Source organism: Camelus bactrianus, chromosome 17, assembly GCF_048773025.1.
Source record: "Camelus bactrianus isolate YW-2024 breed Bactrian camel chromosome 17, ASM4877302v1, whole genome shotgun sequence".
NCBI lineage: Eukaryota > Metazoa > Chordata > Mammalia > Artiodactyla > Camelidae > Camelus > Camelus bactrianus.
The window spans coordinates 20,713,154-20,732,941 of record NC_133555.1 but is presented as its reverse complement, the minus strand read 5'-3'; the positions used below and the strand labels follow the sequence as shown (position 1 = coordinate 20,732,941).

General features: G+C 51.0%; 1 protein-coding gene across 1 annotated transcript in view; it reads right to left on the bottom strand.

Annotated features, from left to right (window-relative positions):
- The window catches only part of LRIG1 (leucine rich repeats and immunoglobulin like domains 1), a 111,303-nt gene that overhangs the window by 27,016 nt on the left and 64,499 nt on the right, over positions 1–19,788 (bottom strand). Inside the window, exons 4-7 of the mRNA XM_045514415.2 lie at positions 9,116–9,253; positions 6,733–6,876; positions 5,044–5,187; positions 2,628–2,771 (exon numbers count right to left, since the gene is read on the bottom strand). Of these exons, the coding sequence (XP_045370371.2) occupies positions 2,628–2,771; positions 5,044–5,187; positions 6,733–6,876; positions 9,116–9,253 (570 nt within the window). The remainder of the gene's footprint in view (positions 1–2,627; positions 2,772–5,043; positions 5,188–6,732; positions 6,877–9,115; positions 9,254–19,788) is intronic.

The window sequence follows — 19,788 nt, the reverse complement described above, 5'->3', positions numbered from 1 at the left end:
GGCCAAGACCTGTCATGGCTGCGGCCTGATACTGTGGACAGGACCCCAGAGGGTTCTCACAGTGAGTAAGGGAGCCGGTTAGCCTCTCGAAATCGGCCAGCAGAGGGCACCACTAGCCACTGCCTGGAGCAAGCGTTCCTCCCCAAACACCAGGCCTTAACCTGGGCAGCACCTGAGGGACTGGATTCTCCCATCTGGGTGTCCCTGCCCTCACCCACGCCCGCCTTTTACCGTGATCCCCCTACTGTAAGCAGGACAGGGAACATACCCCCAAATCACCCACCTTCCCTGAGCATCAGAATCGAACCTTCCTTCCTTCCAGCACACCCTCTGCACCTCGGACAGCCCTAAGCTGCTTACTTAGCATATCTGTCAACTGTCGTTGAAAAATGGGAGCTTTGGGCTGGGGCAGGAGGAAGGAAAATAAATTTGGAGAAGATTAGTAAGTTTTCAAAGGTAGCAGGGAGTGACAGTCTTTCTCCCCAGGAGAAATAAGTCATGGTGTCTGTCACTGGCAAAGACCTGGCAGGAGACCAAAGTTACATCCTCACCTGCAATTAAAGAATTTAGCTTAAAGGAGGGGCGGGACACACATGCTGCAGAACAACCCTAAATCTGGCTCCAAGGCTCCCTGGGTGTCAGGCAAACTTCCATGACCCTCTCCGTCCCTTCCGAAGGGCACAGGGAGCGTGCCTCTCACCACTGCCTCAGCACCAGGGCGCGCACACCCGCCACGACCCGGGGCGGCTCCTCGCCTGAGCAAGTGCGTGGGCTCGGGCTCAGTGTCAGGGCGGGGAAGACCTCATTTGTTTCCCCCGGCTCCTGGGCCTGGACAGCAGGAAAACGTGGGTCCTGCAGGGAGCTCCCTAGTGGGTCACAGCCTACTGAGTGCAGAGCCTTTCAGAAGCCATCCCGTTCCACGTGAGAATACCGGGCAGCTGCACTGCCTGGATGGTCAGGAAGGCAAACTCAAAGGGTTAACATACCCGCACAGTCACAGAACCCAAGGAAAGTGAGCCTGGAGGCAAAAGGCAGGACTATTGATTTTTGCATTAGGTAATGAGAGACTCACTGAGATATAAACTCCAGGTCAGTGTGGGGCGGGTGTGGAGGGGGTGGGGGAGGATGGCACAGGGGGCAGAATGAGGGAAAGGGGGAGAACGTGAATGAATAGATAAAAACACCAACTGCAAGACTCAGCATGAACATTAAACATATTCTTAAGTTTGCCTGGTGAGGTCAACAGACAGACAAGACAGACAAAGGCCTGGCCCCCTTCATCATTCACTTCAGTGGCTGAATCTTTTCCCACAGTGAAGCCTAGAAAAAAGGAAAACCCATTCAGCCTCTCTTCAAAAAAAAAAGTAAAGGAACATACTGGACTAGACTAGAATGGAGAAACCTTGAACATATAAAACTGAAACCAAAACCATGGTGAGGAGCTGCTTTTTTCCTCAAGAAATCTCAACCTTATAGACATGGGGCTGTGTCCTCCATATCCTGGGCCATCCCACTTCCATGAGCAACAACCCACCGGGACATGGCAGGACAGCCCAGGCCCCAGCCCTCCCCACCCAGGAGAGAGCCTGTCGCTCACTGCTGGTGTCAGGACCCGTAGGCCCCAGCGCAGCAGATCCAGCCCTGGCCTGGAGGCCTGTCTGGGGAACCTCTTTATGCAAAGTGTACGCACACATTCCTGCTGGCACAGGAGCCTCCCTAACAGACGACCAAAGGGGACGCAAGTAGGGGAAGAAAAGGTGCCTGGGCTACATGTCTGAGGGAAGGACGGGGGGAACTACACTGAAGCAGTTCTCCCACTGTCCGTGTGCCAGCTCTCGGGGTCACTGTCCTTTCTGTGTTTGAGCCCAAATACGGGCATACCTCGTTCATTGTGTTGCTCTATTGTGCTTTGTAGACGCTGCCTTTAAAAAAAAAATGGAAGGTTTTGGCAACTCTGTGTGGTCAGAGGATGGAAAGCATTTTTGAGCAATAAAGTATTTTTTAATTAAGGCTGCCCATCACTTTTTTAGACATAATGCTACTGCAAGCTCAATGGGCTACAGTGAAGCATTATAGATGCTTTTACATGTGCTGGGGAACGATACCGTATCACAGTATTTGCTTTACTGTGGTGCCTGGGACTGAATCCGCCCGTGGGCCCGCTCACTACAGACACGCATGTCACCTGCTGCAGCTGCTCATGCGCAGACGTTCTTGAGAAGCGGTCCCTAGCGGGGAGGGCACAGCTCAGGGGTAGGGCGCATGCTCAGCATGCATGAGGTCCTGGGTTCCAACCCCAGTGCCTCCATTAAATACATACATACATACATACAGCAATAAACAAACCAACCAAAATTACCTCACCCCCAGGCCCCCTCCCAAAAGAACAGCTGTCCTTCACAACAGCCCCTGCTGAACTGAAACAGGATGCAGGCTGGAAATGAGGTGGGAGTCAGGCTCCAGTGACTGAGGCCCGCGGGGTCTCCCTCCAGGCCCGCCTAGGGGGCTCCATCCACTCTCCCCGCAAGCTGGCTGGGCTGGGGGATGTGCCAGCCTCGAGCCTCCCTGGAGGAGCCACCACGTGTCTGTGAACACTGCTACCCACAGAGCGGAGCGGGGACACTCACAGCTCGTGCAGCTTCTGGCAGAAGCTCCAGCCGTCGCGGTTGATTCGGGAGATGGAGTTGTTGCCGAGGTGGAGCTGGTGCAGGGCCGAGAGTCCATAGAGCGAGCCGCTGTTCACCTCCGCCAGGCTGTTGGACTCCAGGTGCCTGCAAGGACAGCCGCACAGGGTGGGTGAGGACGGACCCCCAAGGGGCGCACCCCCCCACCCCCCGAGCAGCCAGCCAAGGGGCAGCTTCCCTGAGTCATAGCATAGCCCGGTTGGCACCTAGGATCCCACAACAGTGCCGAAGATGTGTGAGATGTGCACCTACGTGTGTGTGCATGTGCGCACACCTGCGCAAGGGGTGGGTAGTGACAAGCAAAGCAACGCACAGGGTGCTGAGAACCCAGGATGCTTTAGATGTTCAGAGGCCAAGGGGAAGCTTCTTAGAAGCGAACTTTTTAGCTGAGTACAGGCGAACCAGGCACACTTGTGGGCAGAGGAGCTCCGAGCAGAAGGCGGGGCCCATTCAAGGAAGAGAAAGATGAGAGCCGGGGAGCAAGCTCTCGTCATTATCCCCATCTTTCAGATGCAGAAACTGAGGCTGAGAGAAGGTTGGTAACCTAAGACCCTTCCACAGCTCAGCCAGCCCTGAGGGGCCAGAATTCAAGCCCAGGTCTGGCTAATAACCAATCTGGGCTCTGGACTCCCAAGCCAAGACATACAGCTTTAGCTCTGGGGACAGACTCCTTGGGTTTAAATCTCAATTTTGCCACTTGGCTGGGAGAGCCTGAACATCCAACAAGCGGAGGTGCCCAACAACTCCACAGGGCTGTCGTGAGACGAAAAGGCAGGTCAGAATCTCAGCACTGTGCTGAGAACGCAGCTCCTGCTCGGTTTCTAAAGTAAGGACGTCACTACTCCCCGGCTTCTCGATGCCACACAGCCCGGCCACGGACGCCGCCGCCCCACGGGACTGGCCTCGTGAACACAAGCTGGTAATTCAAGTGCTGCGCCACATTCAGTACTATGAGGGCTTCAGGCAACCAGGTTTCGCTTTCACCCACCTTACTTTCTGCTTCTGCTCAAAAAATAAGCCCTTAATTTACAAACAGCCTCTAAGGCAACTCTTTCTTCACCCCCCAATTTGTATGAATGCGTTCAACATAGAGACTAAACGGTATGTGCGACCCCATTTTGTCCTGAGAATTCTCTGGGCCTCCCAGCTCACCCAGCACACGACCATGTAGGTTTCAAAGTCCAAAATGACAGCTTCAAGGATGTTAAGGAAAAGTGTTCTTGAATATGTAAAAACAGAGGTAGAGCCACTCACGGGTGAACAACGATGAGAGGAGGAAGCAAAACAATGGTGCTCACCGTCATTTTACCGTGTGTGTGTGGGTGTGGGGGGGGGGGCGTGTGGGTGTGTGGTGTGGACATCAACATTCAGTTCTGATAATGAGGACAGAGAGTTGATGGAACTAGACCTAGAGTTTCTGTTTTCTGTTTCAGTTGCAAAGGTAACAACTGAACGACATAAATGGAGTGATGTGGCTTGGAGAGGCTGGAAGCGGGTGCGGGTGTCTTGAGCAAGTTAAACCATTGCCTGTAAAGCAAGAAATCTCACGCTGACACGTCAAGATAGTGGTGTAAGTGTATCGACTGGGAATAACCACAGGCAGAACTACAGAGAAACACAAAAAAAAGAAATGATGAGTGAGGGCGAGCCTCTTGGGAGTGTAATTGGGGGAAAGAGAGAATGGGGGCTTGGGGATGGAGGGTAAAGACCGCTTGTCTTATTATCTGATTTTACTCAATTACGAGTACATGTTTCTTTTGATAAAAAATAAACACACTGAAGTGTTTAAAAACTGGAGATCCATGACTGCCTTCTCTGCCCCCAACTAGATGGTTTTCTGTCGCCGCTTTCTGTGGCTGTGGCAGGCAGGCTCCACATCTGGCTGGAGCGAGCGCTCCCTTGATAAAAGTGGAACATCTGCACGGAGCGGCTTGATTCACTCACGAAACATAAACAAATCTCTCAGGATGAACTAGACATTTCTGGCCCACCTGCACATCAAGGACGGTCAAACCCGACACAGGGAGAGAAGGAACTTCCTGGGGTGAGTGGGAGCAGGGAGAGGATGTGGGGAGGGAGCCCACGGTTTGTTCACCAAGGAGGCAGGGGCGGGGGGAGTGGAAACGGGGATAGGGAGGCGGCTCCAGCAAAACAGCCCTCTCCTCCACCTTCACCCGCCAACTCACTCTCCCGCATCCACTGGCACTCCTGCTCAGAGATTTTCCTAAACTGCAAGGAAAACCCCTTGAGGTGTGGCAAAGTCCCCCAAGACACTGAGTGGGGAGGGGCTAAAGTCCCGCAGGGCAGGGGGTGGGGTCATCCCACTTGTGGCGCCCTCTGCCAGCCAGGCTGCACTCACAGCACGAGCATCCGGGACAGCCCCCAGAAGGCCCCGTCCGTCAGCCTGCTGATGTTGTTTCGCTGTAGCTTCAGCACCTCCAAACTGTCGAGCCCCTGGAACGTCAGGCCCTCGATCAGCCGAATCCGATTCCGATTGAGGTCCCTAAAGAGACAAAGTCGGCGATTCAGAGCATCCCCTGCACACATCCCATCTGCAACCATCCCCACGAGGGCCCCGGGGAAAACACCAGGAGGAGGTCCCGGTAAGCATGGATGTGCACACTGACACTGACCCTGACCGGGCACTGATTCGGAGAGAAAGCGGGGCGCAGAGCTCCCCAGAGGCCAGTCCCACCACGCCCCACCCCCCGCCACGTGATGAGTGCTCTCACTTCCTCCCCGCACTCCCATGACTCTGCAGCGAGGAGGTGGGTGTGACTCAGGATGTGAATGTCCTGGGGGAGCTGTCTCCTAACTCAGCAGCAGAAACCCCCACCAGCTGCCTCAACCCAGGAAAATCCAACCACTGGCCATCAAACAGCAACACCTCCCGCCGAGGCATTAGTTGAGTCTCCATTGACTGAGAGACGTGACTACACTCCGGAGGTGGGGCGGGTTGACACACTGCGAAGCACACATGTGGGCTTCCAACCCCGGTGTGATGCAACCTCCGTTAACCAAAAGATTTCAGGAGTCCGGATGGGCTGGCTCCACCAGTAACACAGGGGAAAGGGGCGGGAGAATACGGCCTGACCAGAAAGTCCTGGGTTTCCCCTGAATACTTTCACAGTGTCTCATGACCCAAACAACCTCCTGAGCATCCAGAGAGCTTCTCCAGGAGCAGAGAGAGCACGGCTGGGCCCCAATGCCTGGGGTGTGCTGGGGAAACACTGCAGTGACAGCCTGGGGGCGCACCCCACCTTGCCACCAAACCTGGTCATGAACAACTGTTTTGTTCAGTTTAAGGCAAATCTCCAACATCAGCTTATTTTCCTGAGATACACCCTTCTGCTCAAAAAAAAAAAAAAAAAAAAAAAAAAGGAGGAGGGGTACACAGGAAAACAAAAAAACAGGGAACGAACATTCTATCATGTTCTGGTAAATAGACATTCTTTTGACTCCAAACCCTGCGCCATTATAGGAAGGCACTCAGCTGTGGTGGTCAAAAAACTAAAAAAAAACACATCCTTTCTGTAAAAATAAAAATCATCAGTCAACTACGTTGAGACTGAGGAGATGGAGATGGTGGCCCATCTCTTGCTCCCTACCTCTGAGGACACTGACTTCCTCTCAAACTGCTCAAGGAGCAGTGGACCCCATCACGCCCACAGCTGGGATTACACGGGTGCCTTTAAAAAAAAACACCCAAACCTCAAAGATAAATAAGGACCCCAATGCACACAGCCGAGTGTCGGCTGAGATCACTACGTAGCAGGATTCTTATGCATTTTGGAAAGTGCCGGCGAGGACAAGCGTGTGTGTCCTCAGTGACCTTTTCTCAGCAACCTGAGGCAGCCCACAGGCACCAGACCCAGCTTCTAATCTGCTTTTATTAGCTGTTGCCGCAGGGCCATCCGTGGTAGCTCACGCAGAGCATGCTGGTGGGGCGGAGCAGGGAAGGGGGTGCGTTTGGAACAAGGTCCCGGGGGAAATCGGGCCTCCATAAAGTTTGGCCAAGCTTAACTAAAGTGCGGGGCTCTGTACTCACAGTTGTGTCAGCCGGGGTAGCTTGAATGCTTTCACAGGAAGCTGAGTGAGCCTGTTTTTGCTCAGCCGAAGCGTGAGCAGTGACCTTGACAGACCGTCAAATGCTCCCGACTCCAGGGTGCTGATCCGGTTGCTCGCCAGGTTGCTGAAATTATTTGGGAGAGAAAAGGTGGGGGTCAGGAGAAGGCCTTCCTCATTCTGCTACAGACACCAGACCTGGCTGCGCTGGGAAAAGGAGCTAAAACACACCCAGATGGATGGCTTTCCAGTGAGACGTTTGTCATCCCAAGGCTGCAAAGCCCATCATCACTCCCAGACAGGAGGGCCGGGGAACACGGCTATCAGGACCGCCCATGGGAGTCTTGACGGAAGCCCAGGGCTCGCCATGCTTGTGGTCGGTGTGGCTATCGGTGTGGCTACCCCAGGAGAGAGGGAGGTGGGGCTATGCCCTCTACCCCAGCCGTCCACACACCCCAGCTGGGAGGCCTGCAGGAGTCCCTCCTCACCACCTGCTACGCAAGGGTCTGAGTTCAAGGTGGGCGGGAAGAGCTTTAGTTAGCAGAAAGTCCACTGCGAGGCAAGATCAGAGTGGATAATTTGAGGACACAGCCTTTAATTTTGAAGCGGGTCTCAATGTACGATTTATATAATAAATGTGCATAAACCAATTCATATTAATGATCTTAAATATGTCAAAGAAACATTCTAGTTATGGAAATCTGCAAGAGTGGTTAACAGGGAGGAGAGGGAGGGGGAGGGGCAAGGCATGGGGAGGGGATTAAGAGGTACAAGCTACTGTGTATAAAATAAATAAGCTACAAGGATCTATTGTACAGCACAGGGAATGTAGCCAGTGCTTTAAGAACTATAAATGGAGTAAAATCTATAAGAATTTTTGAATCACTGTTCTGTACACCTGAAACTAATACTGTAAACCAACTAAATCTCAATAAAAAATTTTTTTAAAACAGAGATCTGCATGGAGTCCCTTTAAAAAACAAGCAATACTTGCAAAGGACATCCACTTAGAGGGTATGCAAGCCCCCCCCCCCAAAACACACTGCCTGGCAGCTAAGAGCTGTAGATTTCTGTTGCATGTAAATTATATCAAGTAAGAAAAAAAAAAAAAAAGAGAGAGAGAAAAGGGGGTAACAATTTGGTCATTCCTCTGAGAAGTTACCCTCAACTCTCTCCTTCCAGCCTTCCCCAGGCCAGTGATGCTTTTTGCAACTTAAGCAAAATGGAAAAGGACCAGACAGGATGTTTTCCATCAGAGCAGGGCAGCGAAGAAGGCATTTTTTTTGTCTCCACCAGACAGCGGCCAAGACAGGGCACATTAGGATTCTTTGCAAATGGACCTGGACTGTTTGTTCTTAACACTTCAGATTAAAGAACAGTCTGTGTGCCGAAGATATCCTGGCCAGCATCTGCCAAAATAGAAAGTCCTCCCTGCTTTCGTGCAGCAAGAAGGTCACTGCAATTCAGTTTAGCAGCTGTGGTTTCTTTGTCCCAAGCAAGGCAGTGCCAGGTGGCAGCTGGACCCCTTTGGAAAGCCCTCCATGGGGACTGAGCACCACTACATCGGCTTACGGAGTGGGCAAGGCCACCTGTTTCCGGCTCTCGCCCCTGGATACAGCCTGAGAAAGAAACCATGCCTCTTCTTGTGGTCTCAGAAATCTGTGTGCCTAACCTTGGCCTCTGCACAGACGGGTCACGTCAACCCCTCAACCAGCCTCACAATCGATCCCCCAAATATACGCAGTAATAATGCAGGGAACTCGCGTGTCCCCTAACCTGTCTCTTTAGCCTGAGATTTCAACGTTTTCCTCAAAGCAAGATTTTCCTTCCATCTACCATCGGCTAGCTGTGAGACGGGCACTGGGATGGGAAGAAGAGAAACAGCTCAACAAAGTGATGGAGAAGGTGGAGAGAACTCAGAGGATGGATAAGTCCTGACCGGCTGAGCCTCAGCAGAGAGGTCTCCCTCCTACGTCACTGCTCTAATCACCCCCCGAGCATGTCTCTTAAGCTTTCCTAGGAGGCAGCTCGGTGAAGGGGACAGAGAAGCGGCTTCGTGGCCAATAGAGCCCTGCCTTTAAGGGCTAGATCCTCCTCTTAAGGGGTCAGTCTGTTAGGTCATTTCACCTCTCCTGGCCTCAGCTTCCGCACCCACCTGTAAAGTCAGGACAACATGCTGGATTTGGAGATGCTCCCTAAACAGGCTCACAGAAGACAATGGACCTGGGTCCCCTGCCCCTTGCCCTGCTGGGAAAGACAGAGGAGGCCTGCGCCTGTCCTGCTGCCGCAGCCGGACCACAGAGAAGAGGAGGTAACACCCACCCGCGTCCAGACCTGGGCTCTGCCGACAGAACAGAGGCACTTACAGCTCCTTTATGGGCAGCCCGTGCGGGAAGCAGGCGCCCCGGACCTCCGTGATGTTGTTGGAGCTGAGATCCAGCACTTCCAGGGACAGGTAGGCCTTCAGCTGACTCCCCTCCACACTGCGGATCCTGTTGTGTTGCCTACGACACACAGAGGGGCATGACTTGAGCATGTCATCTTGCAAAGAAACTACTATTTTCCTCCATTTCTTCCAGACCTTTTTTTTTTTCTGAGCTGTTTTGCAATTCCAGAAAAATACCAATGCAGTGACACTCTTAAAATGAGATCACTCATCCTTCATTCCGTCAAGTTACGTACAATCTGCAGGCCAGGAGCTAGACAGAATGTCAAAGTCTTTGTCTGTGACAAGTTTGTCTGCCCAAGTGTGAAGCTCGGTTACTCTCCGCAAGGACAAGAACACATGGGTGGTATTTTGGACGTGTGAAGACCAGCCTGGCAGGATCAGAACTCAGAACTCACAGGTACACTTTCCCATAAAGGATGTGCCTGGTGTAACAAGCCCGCATCTAGAACCTTCAGAACCTAGTCCAACTCCACCACCTACAAGAATGCAGGCACCAGAGCCCAGAGTTCAGTTTAATCCAGCCTAACACATCATTAGACACCTCAAATTTTATCGACACATGCCATGAACCAGGCGTGGTGACAGGCACAAAGGATGGGGGAAGCAAAAGACAAAATCCTGACAAGCTACTAAGGGAAACAGGAACTCAGCACTGGGTCCAATGGGAATGGAATCCACTGCACCTCCTGACTCCACTCCCTTGACAGGTCCGTTCTTCAGTTTCCTCATCTGGAAGATGGGGCCAAACCCGTTACTTCAGGGATACAGATGATCCTACCTGAACCACACTGACGCGTCCGGAAGACGTTCCCGTGGGTGCTTAGTGTTTATCCCTCTCCAAGGCCTATTTGTACTTTAACCCTCTTTCTGAAAAACCCCCAGTACAACCCACTGACCAGTATTTATTAATCAGGAGAAATTCAACAAATGCCAACCACGGCTGGAGGGGACCGGCAGCCCCCTTGTGGGTGTAGCGCTGCCTGGCAGATTCACACCCCCACAGCCCCGATCCCGATATTCGGGTACTTCAGCATCCGTGTAGCGCTGGGCCTCTGGGTTCCGGGCTCTCACTCCGGTCAACTTCTAAGTCAACAGTGTCGGGGGCTCCGGCCAAAGTATTCTCGAACACGACCCAAGCGAGCCAGGCGTTGCTAACCAAGCGGCATCTCTTTTAAACAAACACTTGACCAAATCCGTTCCAACAGGCATCAACAAGGCCCTCCTTCCCAGAAGCTCTGGGACTTCTCGTCCACGCCTCTGTTTCCTTCCCATCGCTCCTCGGCCCTGGACCCAAAAACGCATTTACAAGGGGACAGCTCCACACACTGTGGAATCTCCCCAGAATGAAAGGCGACTTTTCCCTCCATCCCTCCCCCCACCTAAGCTACTTCCTTTGAGTTCTTTATTAAGTTCTTAATAAAGATGGTCTCTTTAGTTTTCTGACTCCAAAAGAAAAAGAAAAGAAAACAAGAAAAGAAAAACCTTTATTATGTAAAGTATGGGAAAAATAAAAAAAGAACAAGGCATAGAAGCAAAAGAGCTGAGCCTCATCCAGGAACTCTGAATGCAGGACCAGGGAGCCAGGAAAAGGTCTGAGAAAAGGGAAAGGGCGCCGCTGGCCCCAAGTCACACAAAGAGGGACCGAACGCGGTCCAAGGGGCCAGGGGACAGCTGCGAGTCCCCCGCACTTTTCCCACTGCCCTGTCCTCGCCTGTCTCTTTCACCTCACACCCTCCTTCTTCTGTCTCGTCAGTGTATTTATTCATCGAGTGAAGCACATTCTGAGCCCCTGCTCTGTGCCAGGCCTGCGCCGGAGGAAGGATGCTGTGATGAAGACGGGTCTCTTTCACACGCTGGAAGGAGTTCCCTGTTGAGCCAGAGAGGCAGCCATGGAGATGAGGAACAACGGAGGAGCGTGGGAGTGAGGATGGGTGAGACATGCCCGGAGAGAAAGGGAGGGAGCCATGTGGAATTCCGCCCAAAGAGGCTGCGGGGGCAGCTCCAGAGGGTGGGATGCGGATGTTGGGAGCAGACAGGCAGGGCAGAGGCCATGATCACATCATGGAGCTGGGAGGGCAGGGGGACCACATCGGGGCATCCCTGTCACTGGGGGCCAGGTGAGTGGTGGCAGCAACAGAGAGACAGATACAAGAGAAGCAGCAGCGATGGATCCATGGGATCTGGAGATGACAGCTGGAGGCATGGGCATCGAACGGTGTCCCTAAATTTCCTGATCCAGAAATGTTGAGATAACCAGGCTACAGGCTATACCTTCCATCCTTGCCCTCTTACGGTCTATTCTCAGCCCAGCAGCCAGAGAGATCCGGTCCAGGAAGACATCCCCCAGGATGGGGGAAGACACCTGCAAATCATCCATCTGATAAGGAAGAGGTATCTACAATATTTAGATATTCTAAGTATCTTGACAACAACACAAAAACTCAATGACAACCAGACAAAAAAACCTCAGATAACCCAATTTAAAAAATGGGCAAAGGACCTGAACAGACATTTCTCCAAAGAAGATTTAAAAATGGCTACTGAGCACATGAAAAGATGTGCAACATCACTAATCATTAGGGAAACACAACGAGATACCACCTCACACCCACAGCATGGCTACTATTTGAAAAAAAAAGAAAAAGGAATATAAGTGCGGGCGAGGAAGAGGAGAAACTGGAATCTTGGTGCAGCTGCTGAAGAAAATGGTACGGTTGTTCCTCAAAAAACTGAGCACAGAATGACCAGCACATGATCCAGCAGTTCCACTTTTGGGTGTATATCCAAATGAATGGAGAGCAGATCTCCAAGTGATGTTTGCACACCCATGTTCAGAGCAGCATTATTCACAGTAGCCGAAAGGCGAAGCAACCCAAAGGATGGGTGGGTGGATGGATGGATGGATGGATGGATGGATGGACGGACGGACGGACGGACGGACGGACGGACAGATGAACAAACACAATGTGGTATACATGTACAATGGACTATTACTCAGCCTTAAAAAGGAAGCCTTGACACAGGCTATAACATGGATAACTCTTGAGGACATTGTGTTAATGGATAATAAAGCCAGTCACAAAAGACAAATACTGTGTGACTCTACTTCTGTGAGGTCCCCAGAGGAGTCAAAATCTTTGAGACAGAAAGCAGACGGGTGGCTGCCAGGGGCTGGGGGAGGGGGAATAGGTTGCTGCATGGAGTTTTCATTTTCTGAGATGGAGAAAGCTCTGGAGGTTGGTTACACAATCTGACCACTCTTAACACCACTGAAATGTACACTTAAAAATGATGAAGATGGTAAATTTCACATGACATGTATTTTATTACAGCTTAAAAACAAAACAAAGCAAAAATCAAGTCAGGTCACAGACGTGTGGGGCTAAAACTCAAACGATGGCTCTCGTGTCTCACTCAGGACTCAGTCCTGACAACGGTCTCCCAGGCCCACGTGATTGGCCACGCACCTGCCTTTGCTGCCTCACTTCCTAATCTTCCACCTGGCACTGTGCCCCACACACAGGCCCTCAGACACAGCAGGCAGACTCCTGCCCCAGGACCTTTGCACTTTCTTTTCCATTGCTTAGAATGAATGCTCTTCCCCCAGTGATCTGCAGGTCACATGCCCTTACTTCCTTCCCATCTTTTTTCATTTGTCACCTTCTTAGTGAGGCTACCCAGGCCCTATTGTCTAAAGCTAATAACAAGCCCCTTTCTTCCTTTCCCTCCTCACCTCATACACACACACACACACACACACACTTTTCCACTCCCCTGCCTGCTTTATTTCTCTCAATAGCTCTATCACCCAGTATGCCCAGTATTTTGCTTATTTCTACTTTAACATCATCTCTCCCACCAGGATGTGGTTCTACAAAGGCAGAGATGTTTGTTTGTTTGGACCACTACTGCGTCTCCAACCAGTGGAACACTGTGAGGCACACAGTAGGTCCTCAACAAACATGCTGAATGAATCAGAAAGAATGAACACAGGTTGAACTCAGTAGGGCTGAGGGTAGACACAGGTTTGGGACTCATGAGCAATTAAGCAGAAGACAGTCATGTAAGCAGATGAGTGCCATCAGAAAACATGAAGGGAAGAAAGTTTGCCAGCAGCCCTGTGGCAGCACGGCCCAGAGGCAACAACCTAGCTTGCAGTGGCTTCAGAGGTCCTTGGGGCTCACAGAATGCACATGCTATCTTCTCCCCCAGGTCTGGTGTCTCTGCTAGGCTCTAGCCCAGCACCCTGATCAAACTTTCTGAATTCCTCCTATTCAGGAAAGCTGACCGCACAGCTCTGTGCTCGTGGAGAGCTCTGTCCCCCTTCTCTCACAGAACAAGGATCACACCTTGGTAGCTATCTCTGTGGACCCTGGCAATTCCACCCAAGGCCAGGAGTTCTTCGTGAGCTGGTACACGGCACAGCATTGGAGAAAAACAAGCCAAGAGTTCAAATCCCCTTCGCACCATGTATAGGTGTGAACCGCTGTAAAGCAGGGTGTATAGTTCCTCCGCCTGTGGGCTGATGTGACCTGACATGTAGCAGGTACTCCATAAAACAAGTTCTTGTTTTCATCAGCCGTACCTGGAACCTCAGAGCCAGGCCCGGTATCTACTTCGCAGGGGGTGTTCTGGAAGAAGAAGGAATGAATGGTCCCTATTCCTCTGCCACATTTCAATACAAACAGGCAGGCCTGACTCCTCTCTCAGGAGCAAAGGGCTGACTTGGCATTCTCACGCTTAGCTTCATACATGGAAACAAGGCTGCTCCGGCTGGAGTGGGTCAAAAACCCAGCCTCCAGGAGATTAGGCTGGTCAGAGAGCTGTGCTTCAAAAATCAAATCCCAGACTGAAACTTCTGTAAGACTCGGGGGGGCTGGAGATCTGATGGGTTCCTGACCAGCTAGATTACACCCCCCTTCTCACTCCTGCAGCAAGCGGGATTCCGGCCCACACCCCTGACCCCAGCCCACCAAACCCTACCCCACCAGGGACATCTCCTCCAGACACCCACTCATCAAGGTTAGAGCAAAGAGCCAGCATTCAGGGGAATCCTCCCACCTCCTCGAGAGGGGAACCACTTTCCTAAAACTCTCCATGTGTTACATGCCATGTGCAACACGGGTGGTCATGTCACTCCTTTAAAGTAACTAACGGTCAGGTCCCAAGATGGTCCACAGTCATCCTTCTAACCTGTGAATCCCTGTCCAAGTTCTTTTTACCACTAGGCAACCAATGAGTGAACACTTCTGTACAGCAGGTCCTGGGTGAAGGCTCTGTGAAATGACACAGTATCTCACGAGGAAGGTACTAGTATCATCTCCACTTTACAGGTGAAGACACTGAGCCTCAGAGCTCTCCTGGACTGTGCCCGAGGTCACACAGCTGGGATGCGAGAGGAGCCAGCACACAGACCCAGGGGAGCGGAACGAGCCAGCCCATCTGAGAGGCTCTCCAGGCAGAATCAGAAGTGCAATTCCCCAGATTCAATCCATCAACCTTCAGCAAAGCTTCGGTGGATCTGAATGCTGGCTGGCTCTTCCCAGGCCAGCTCAGACTGGTCTGCATCACTGGCCTCAGCCAGGCCTGCTTTGGTCCCAGCCTCCCAGAGTCCTGCGTGAGTGGCCCATCTCCCATCTGCGGAGGGCCAATCTCAGCAAGTCAGGCAGATGAAGCCCTGGTCCTTACTGATGGACATCCTGGACGGAAAGATGAGAACAGTGCCTTTGAGATACGCTGCAAAGGGATGCCCTTAGGTTTACCAAGAAAGAGGGAAGAGAGGGAAGGGGAGAGGATGGTATTATGGGAGGACTTCGGACCGGCCTCATCAAAGGAGCAGTCCAGCCCTTTCTCTTCCACCCAACAGAATTAGAACAGCTCTGTGGTGACAGGGACTGGGGGAGGGGGGTGGGGGCCGGTCACGCAGCCTGCGCCTCCACCCTGTGCTGGTCTCCCCCTTGCACTGCCCTCTGGGGCGCGGAAAACTTAATACAGCAGGAGTCTATTAAACCCACACCTGTTCAAGGCTTTACAAATAAAATCAGTCTTCAAAGGCGGACCGCAGGCAAGATAAGCTCTCTCCACTTGGCTACATTTTCAGAGCCGATGTTAAATTAGACAGTAAAACAGACGGAGGCATTTGAAACCAACATGTAAAACTTTTTATCAGAAATGATTTTTCCACTTCGGTTCAGTAAAGCAGGGTTTACAAGGTATTCCCGTTAGTGGCGGAAAAGATCTCATGTCACAGATAACAGCCAGGAAGAAAGGGTGAGGAGATCAACGGAGACAGGGTCAAGGTGGGTCAGATGGATTACAGCTAGTTGCTGAGATTATGCACCTACTATCTATACCAGGGCTCAGCAAAGTATTCTCCAGTGCATCAGATTTTAAGTATTTTAGGTTCTGTGGGTTATTTGGTCTCTGTTCTGACAACTCAATTTTGAAAGTAGACAGACAGTATGTAAACCAGAGTGTGGCTGTGTGCCAATAAAACTTTATTGACAAAAACAAGCTGTGAGGCAGATTTGGCCCCCTGCCTGTAGTTTACTGAGCCCTGGTCCACATTACAGCAAGGAGTTTGGGTTTCTGGGGCGCAGGGACGCAGATTCTAACTCTAGCTCTGATGTAACGTATGAACTGCGTGTAAGTCACTTTCTGTATGTGGTTTAACTACCTGCAAAATGGGGCTAAATGCTTCTCTTCAGCAGAGAAAACCCTCTCGGCTCCTTCCAGTGCCCAGATCAGGCACCACTAATCATCATCTTTCCAAATGAGCTCTTTTCTCCCCCTTCAGGAAGTGAAATGGAACCGAAGTTTACAACATTTTTATGCTCTTTGGAAGATGACCCAGGTTCCTTCCTGACCGGAGCCAGTGGAGACAGGCTGGTGAGCAGGGTGATCTTACAGGGAACAGAGATTCACATTGTATCGTCTCACTCTTTTTAGTTCATCCAACGAGGCAGAGAGAAATACATCAGAGCTGGCCAACACGCCAGCCCTAACAGCTACGCAGGCAGGCACTTGGCTCTCCCGGACAGCTATGGTGACTCGCAGAAGCCCGTGTGGTCGGCTCCTGGAGTGTGACTCTTCCTAGAAACAGCAGACCTTCCATAATGCTACCTACATCAAACTTATAAAACATCTTACTTAACAATTCAGTAAAATTCAAGGTAAGCTCTTGCCTCATTTGAGTCTCTGGTTAAGAAATATTTTCACTCAATCCAGCCCGGAAATGGGGGTAAAAGCTAACTCCCCACCCACCCCATTCCCCACAGCGAATCTGGCAGATACAGTTAAACTCCACACCCTGGAGCCTCTGAGCACCCACAGCACTGTGCACCTGGCCCATCACTGCACTGCCCTGGAAATCTCACTGTGGCTTTGCACTGCCGCACCCAACCCCGCTGCCCAGTGGACCTGGCGCTCCAAGATCTGATCAACGTGATCAGGATGAAGGGGTGCACACGGTATTACTGATTTAGCATAAAACTCATCGCAAAGTAGAGTCGCTCTGATGTCTACCCAAAGGGGTTCACTGTGTTACTGCAAGCGCCAAAAGGTGTTAATCATGTCAAGGGCCCACAGGAAGATAACAATCTCTCCTTTGTTGAAAAATACAGCATTATCCAACAGGCCATGCAGTCCAGTGGTAACAGCTGTTCTGTTCACATGCAAATGTTTTAATTGAATTATCACAGGCGTACTGAGAGCCATATAAATGCTAAGCGCAGAGCTCAGTGCAGTTTTACACAATGCCTGTCCCCACGTACCCACGTGAGGGACGCAGACCTTTCCAACTCCCAGCAGGCTCCCTCCTGTCACTTTCCTCATCATTTATTCTTCCCAAAGGGAACCCTGATTTCTACCACCTAAGATGAACTTTGCCTATTTCTGTACTTTATCTATGTGGAATCGTTCCATATAGCCTCTTCTGTATGTGGCAACTTTCACTCAACATGATGAGACCCATCCATGTGGGTGCATTAGCAGGACTCAATTTTTTTCATCACTGTGTAATATTTCTCTTGAGGGAATATACTGTCATTTATTTTCCCATCTACTGCTGATGGACACCAAATTCTATCTTGTTTGGGTTACTGCACAAATCGCAGCTATGTGTGGGGACGTGCCCTTGGCATGTGCCTTCTGGTGCACACCTGCACGTCCCTCTGGCAAGTGGTGAAGTCTAGGTAGCACTGCTCCAGTCCCCAAGCACAGGCAGGTGAGGTCTCAGCAGACACCGGAGGTTTCCTTTTAAGACAAATCCCCCAAGGTCGAAATGAATCTGAAACGTCCTTTGATCCAAGGACCATGCTCCATGCTGCCTCACCCAACCACATTCTCAGATGCCACTGACCTCGTGGGCTCTGCTTCCTGTACATACCCCCTACCACTACCTCCAAAAAAGCATCAGGGAAATGGAAATGGCCTGGGACCACAGAGCTCAACAAAGCTCAATCTAATCTCATCTAGGGGTCAAACAGAATAATTTTATTCTAAGTGGGGGCCAAACAGCACCAAAAAAGGAAAAAGAAGAGAGAGAATTAATAATTCCAAGTCTCAAATTGGCAAGAAAAACGTGAAAATGCCTGAGGTCAGGACCAAAGACCAGATGCAGCTTGAAAATCAAGATAAGGAGAGTTTAAAAAACAACACGTGAATCCAGAAGAGCTCTCCTAAGCCAACTTGAAGAAGTTTCTCATCTCAGAATGAGAGCTGAAAGCATCAGCCTCTCCCTAGCCTGCTTGACACTCATCTTTGTAAAAATGAAAACCAAAACCATCTGTTCTATTGCGCAGATCGATAATGTGCTCGAAGAAAGCAGTGCCTCGTCAGGACGGCCCCGCCTGGGTTCCGTGCCGGACAGGAAATGAGACTGGGAATGTGCAGGTCTCCTCTGTCTCTTGCTCACTCCCCCTCCCCCCACCCACTGCTGGTGAATCACCAGTTCCCTGGGGAATTTTGGCCGATTCTCAGCCTGGCTGCAGATGACGTTCCGGATCTGTTTATTCAGGTGGAGATCGGATAAAAAACAAGAGCGGCCCAGTGGCGGGATAAACAGCCTCCACCAGGCGGGGTCAACCCTCCGAGGGCAGGACTGGGCCGGGTCACTCAACCTCCCGACCTGTTCACTTCCTTTTGGGTCACTTTCCCCTCGGGGTCTTCAATGGACTGTTCCCATTCACTCCTTGCAAAGGGGGCCTGAGGCCCTATCCCTATGGGGGTGCCCGGCACCCGCCCGGCGCCTTGATGCACCAGATCCTGCTTGGTCCTCCCACCCACTGGCTTACACACATCAAGCTGGAAACCCAAGATCTGGAATGAAGAAGCTCAGGCACAGTCAAGAGGCAGTCACCACAGTTCTGTGAAGTCTGGACTGACCCAAGCCACAAAGGCCTGCAGATCACCAGGATGCAGCGTAAACTACCAACACAGAAACAAAACCCCTTAGGAAACCCACACTACTGAGGGGAAGAAGGTAATGGGAAAACGCAACCTATTTATGATTCCAAATATACGCCATTCTGGAAAAGGCAAAACTACAGGGACAGTGAAAAGACCAGAAGTTGCCAAGGCTTTGGGAGGAGAGAGACGAACAGGTGATGCACAAGGGATTTCTAGGGCAGTGCAACTCGTCTGCATGATCCTGTAATAGTGAATACGTATCACCAGACATTTGCGGAAGCCCACAGAATGTACAACACCAACAGTGAACCTTCTATCAGTTTAGTTAATAATAATGCATTGATGTCCCATCAGCAAAGCACTAATGCAAGATGTTAACAGTAGTGGAAGCTGGAGGTGGGGGTGCATGTGGGAAGTCTCTGTACTTTCCACTCCATTTTCCTGTAAACTGAAAACTGTTCTAAAAGCCTATTAATTATAAATGGAACAAAACAAAACCTCCTAAGGTATTAAGCAGTCCCAAGATCATTACATCGTTAGAATGTAAGCTACACCAGGGCTTCAGCCCATTTTCTTTACTACCATAGCCTTCGCACCTAAAACCTTGCGTAGAACATAAAAGACAATAAATGCCTGCTAAACAATTACAACTCTAGTTCGGTCTCCTTCTCACCACCACATTCCCAAATAAAGGAATGTTAATTAGCAAAAAAAAAAAAAAAAAAAAAAAAAAAAAAAAAAAAAGAACACTCTGAGGGAAGATCAATTATCCAACTAAAAATTTTTTTAAGAGAGAAATGAAAGGTGTAACGGAGAATTGCCCTTTCCAGGTACAGAAGGTGTCAAACACTGTTTAAGAAGGAAATGTCAAGTGAAATGGGTTTTCAGGATGATTGTGCATTTCCTGAGTTCAGTGTGACCCCAGACATGGACATTCACTGATCAGCCGGGGTTGGTGGTGGTGGGAGGGTGGCCAACGGTCCCCCTTCCCTGGCCCAGGAGCAGTGAGGGCAGCGCGGCCCTAACCGAGGTCTCCATCCCCACACTCTTCCCCACTCCAGCTTTGGCCACGGTGGAAAAGGATGAGGAGGAATTGCATCAGGGAGTTCCCACCAGACATGCTGACCTGAGGAAGTCCTTCCAGCCCCGTCTGGACTGTGCTCCCTGGGGAGAAGGGCTGTG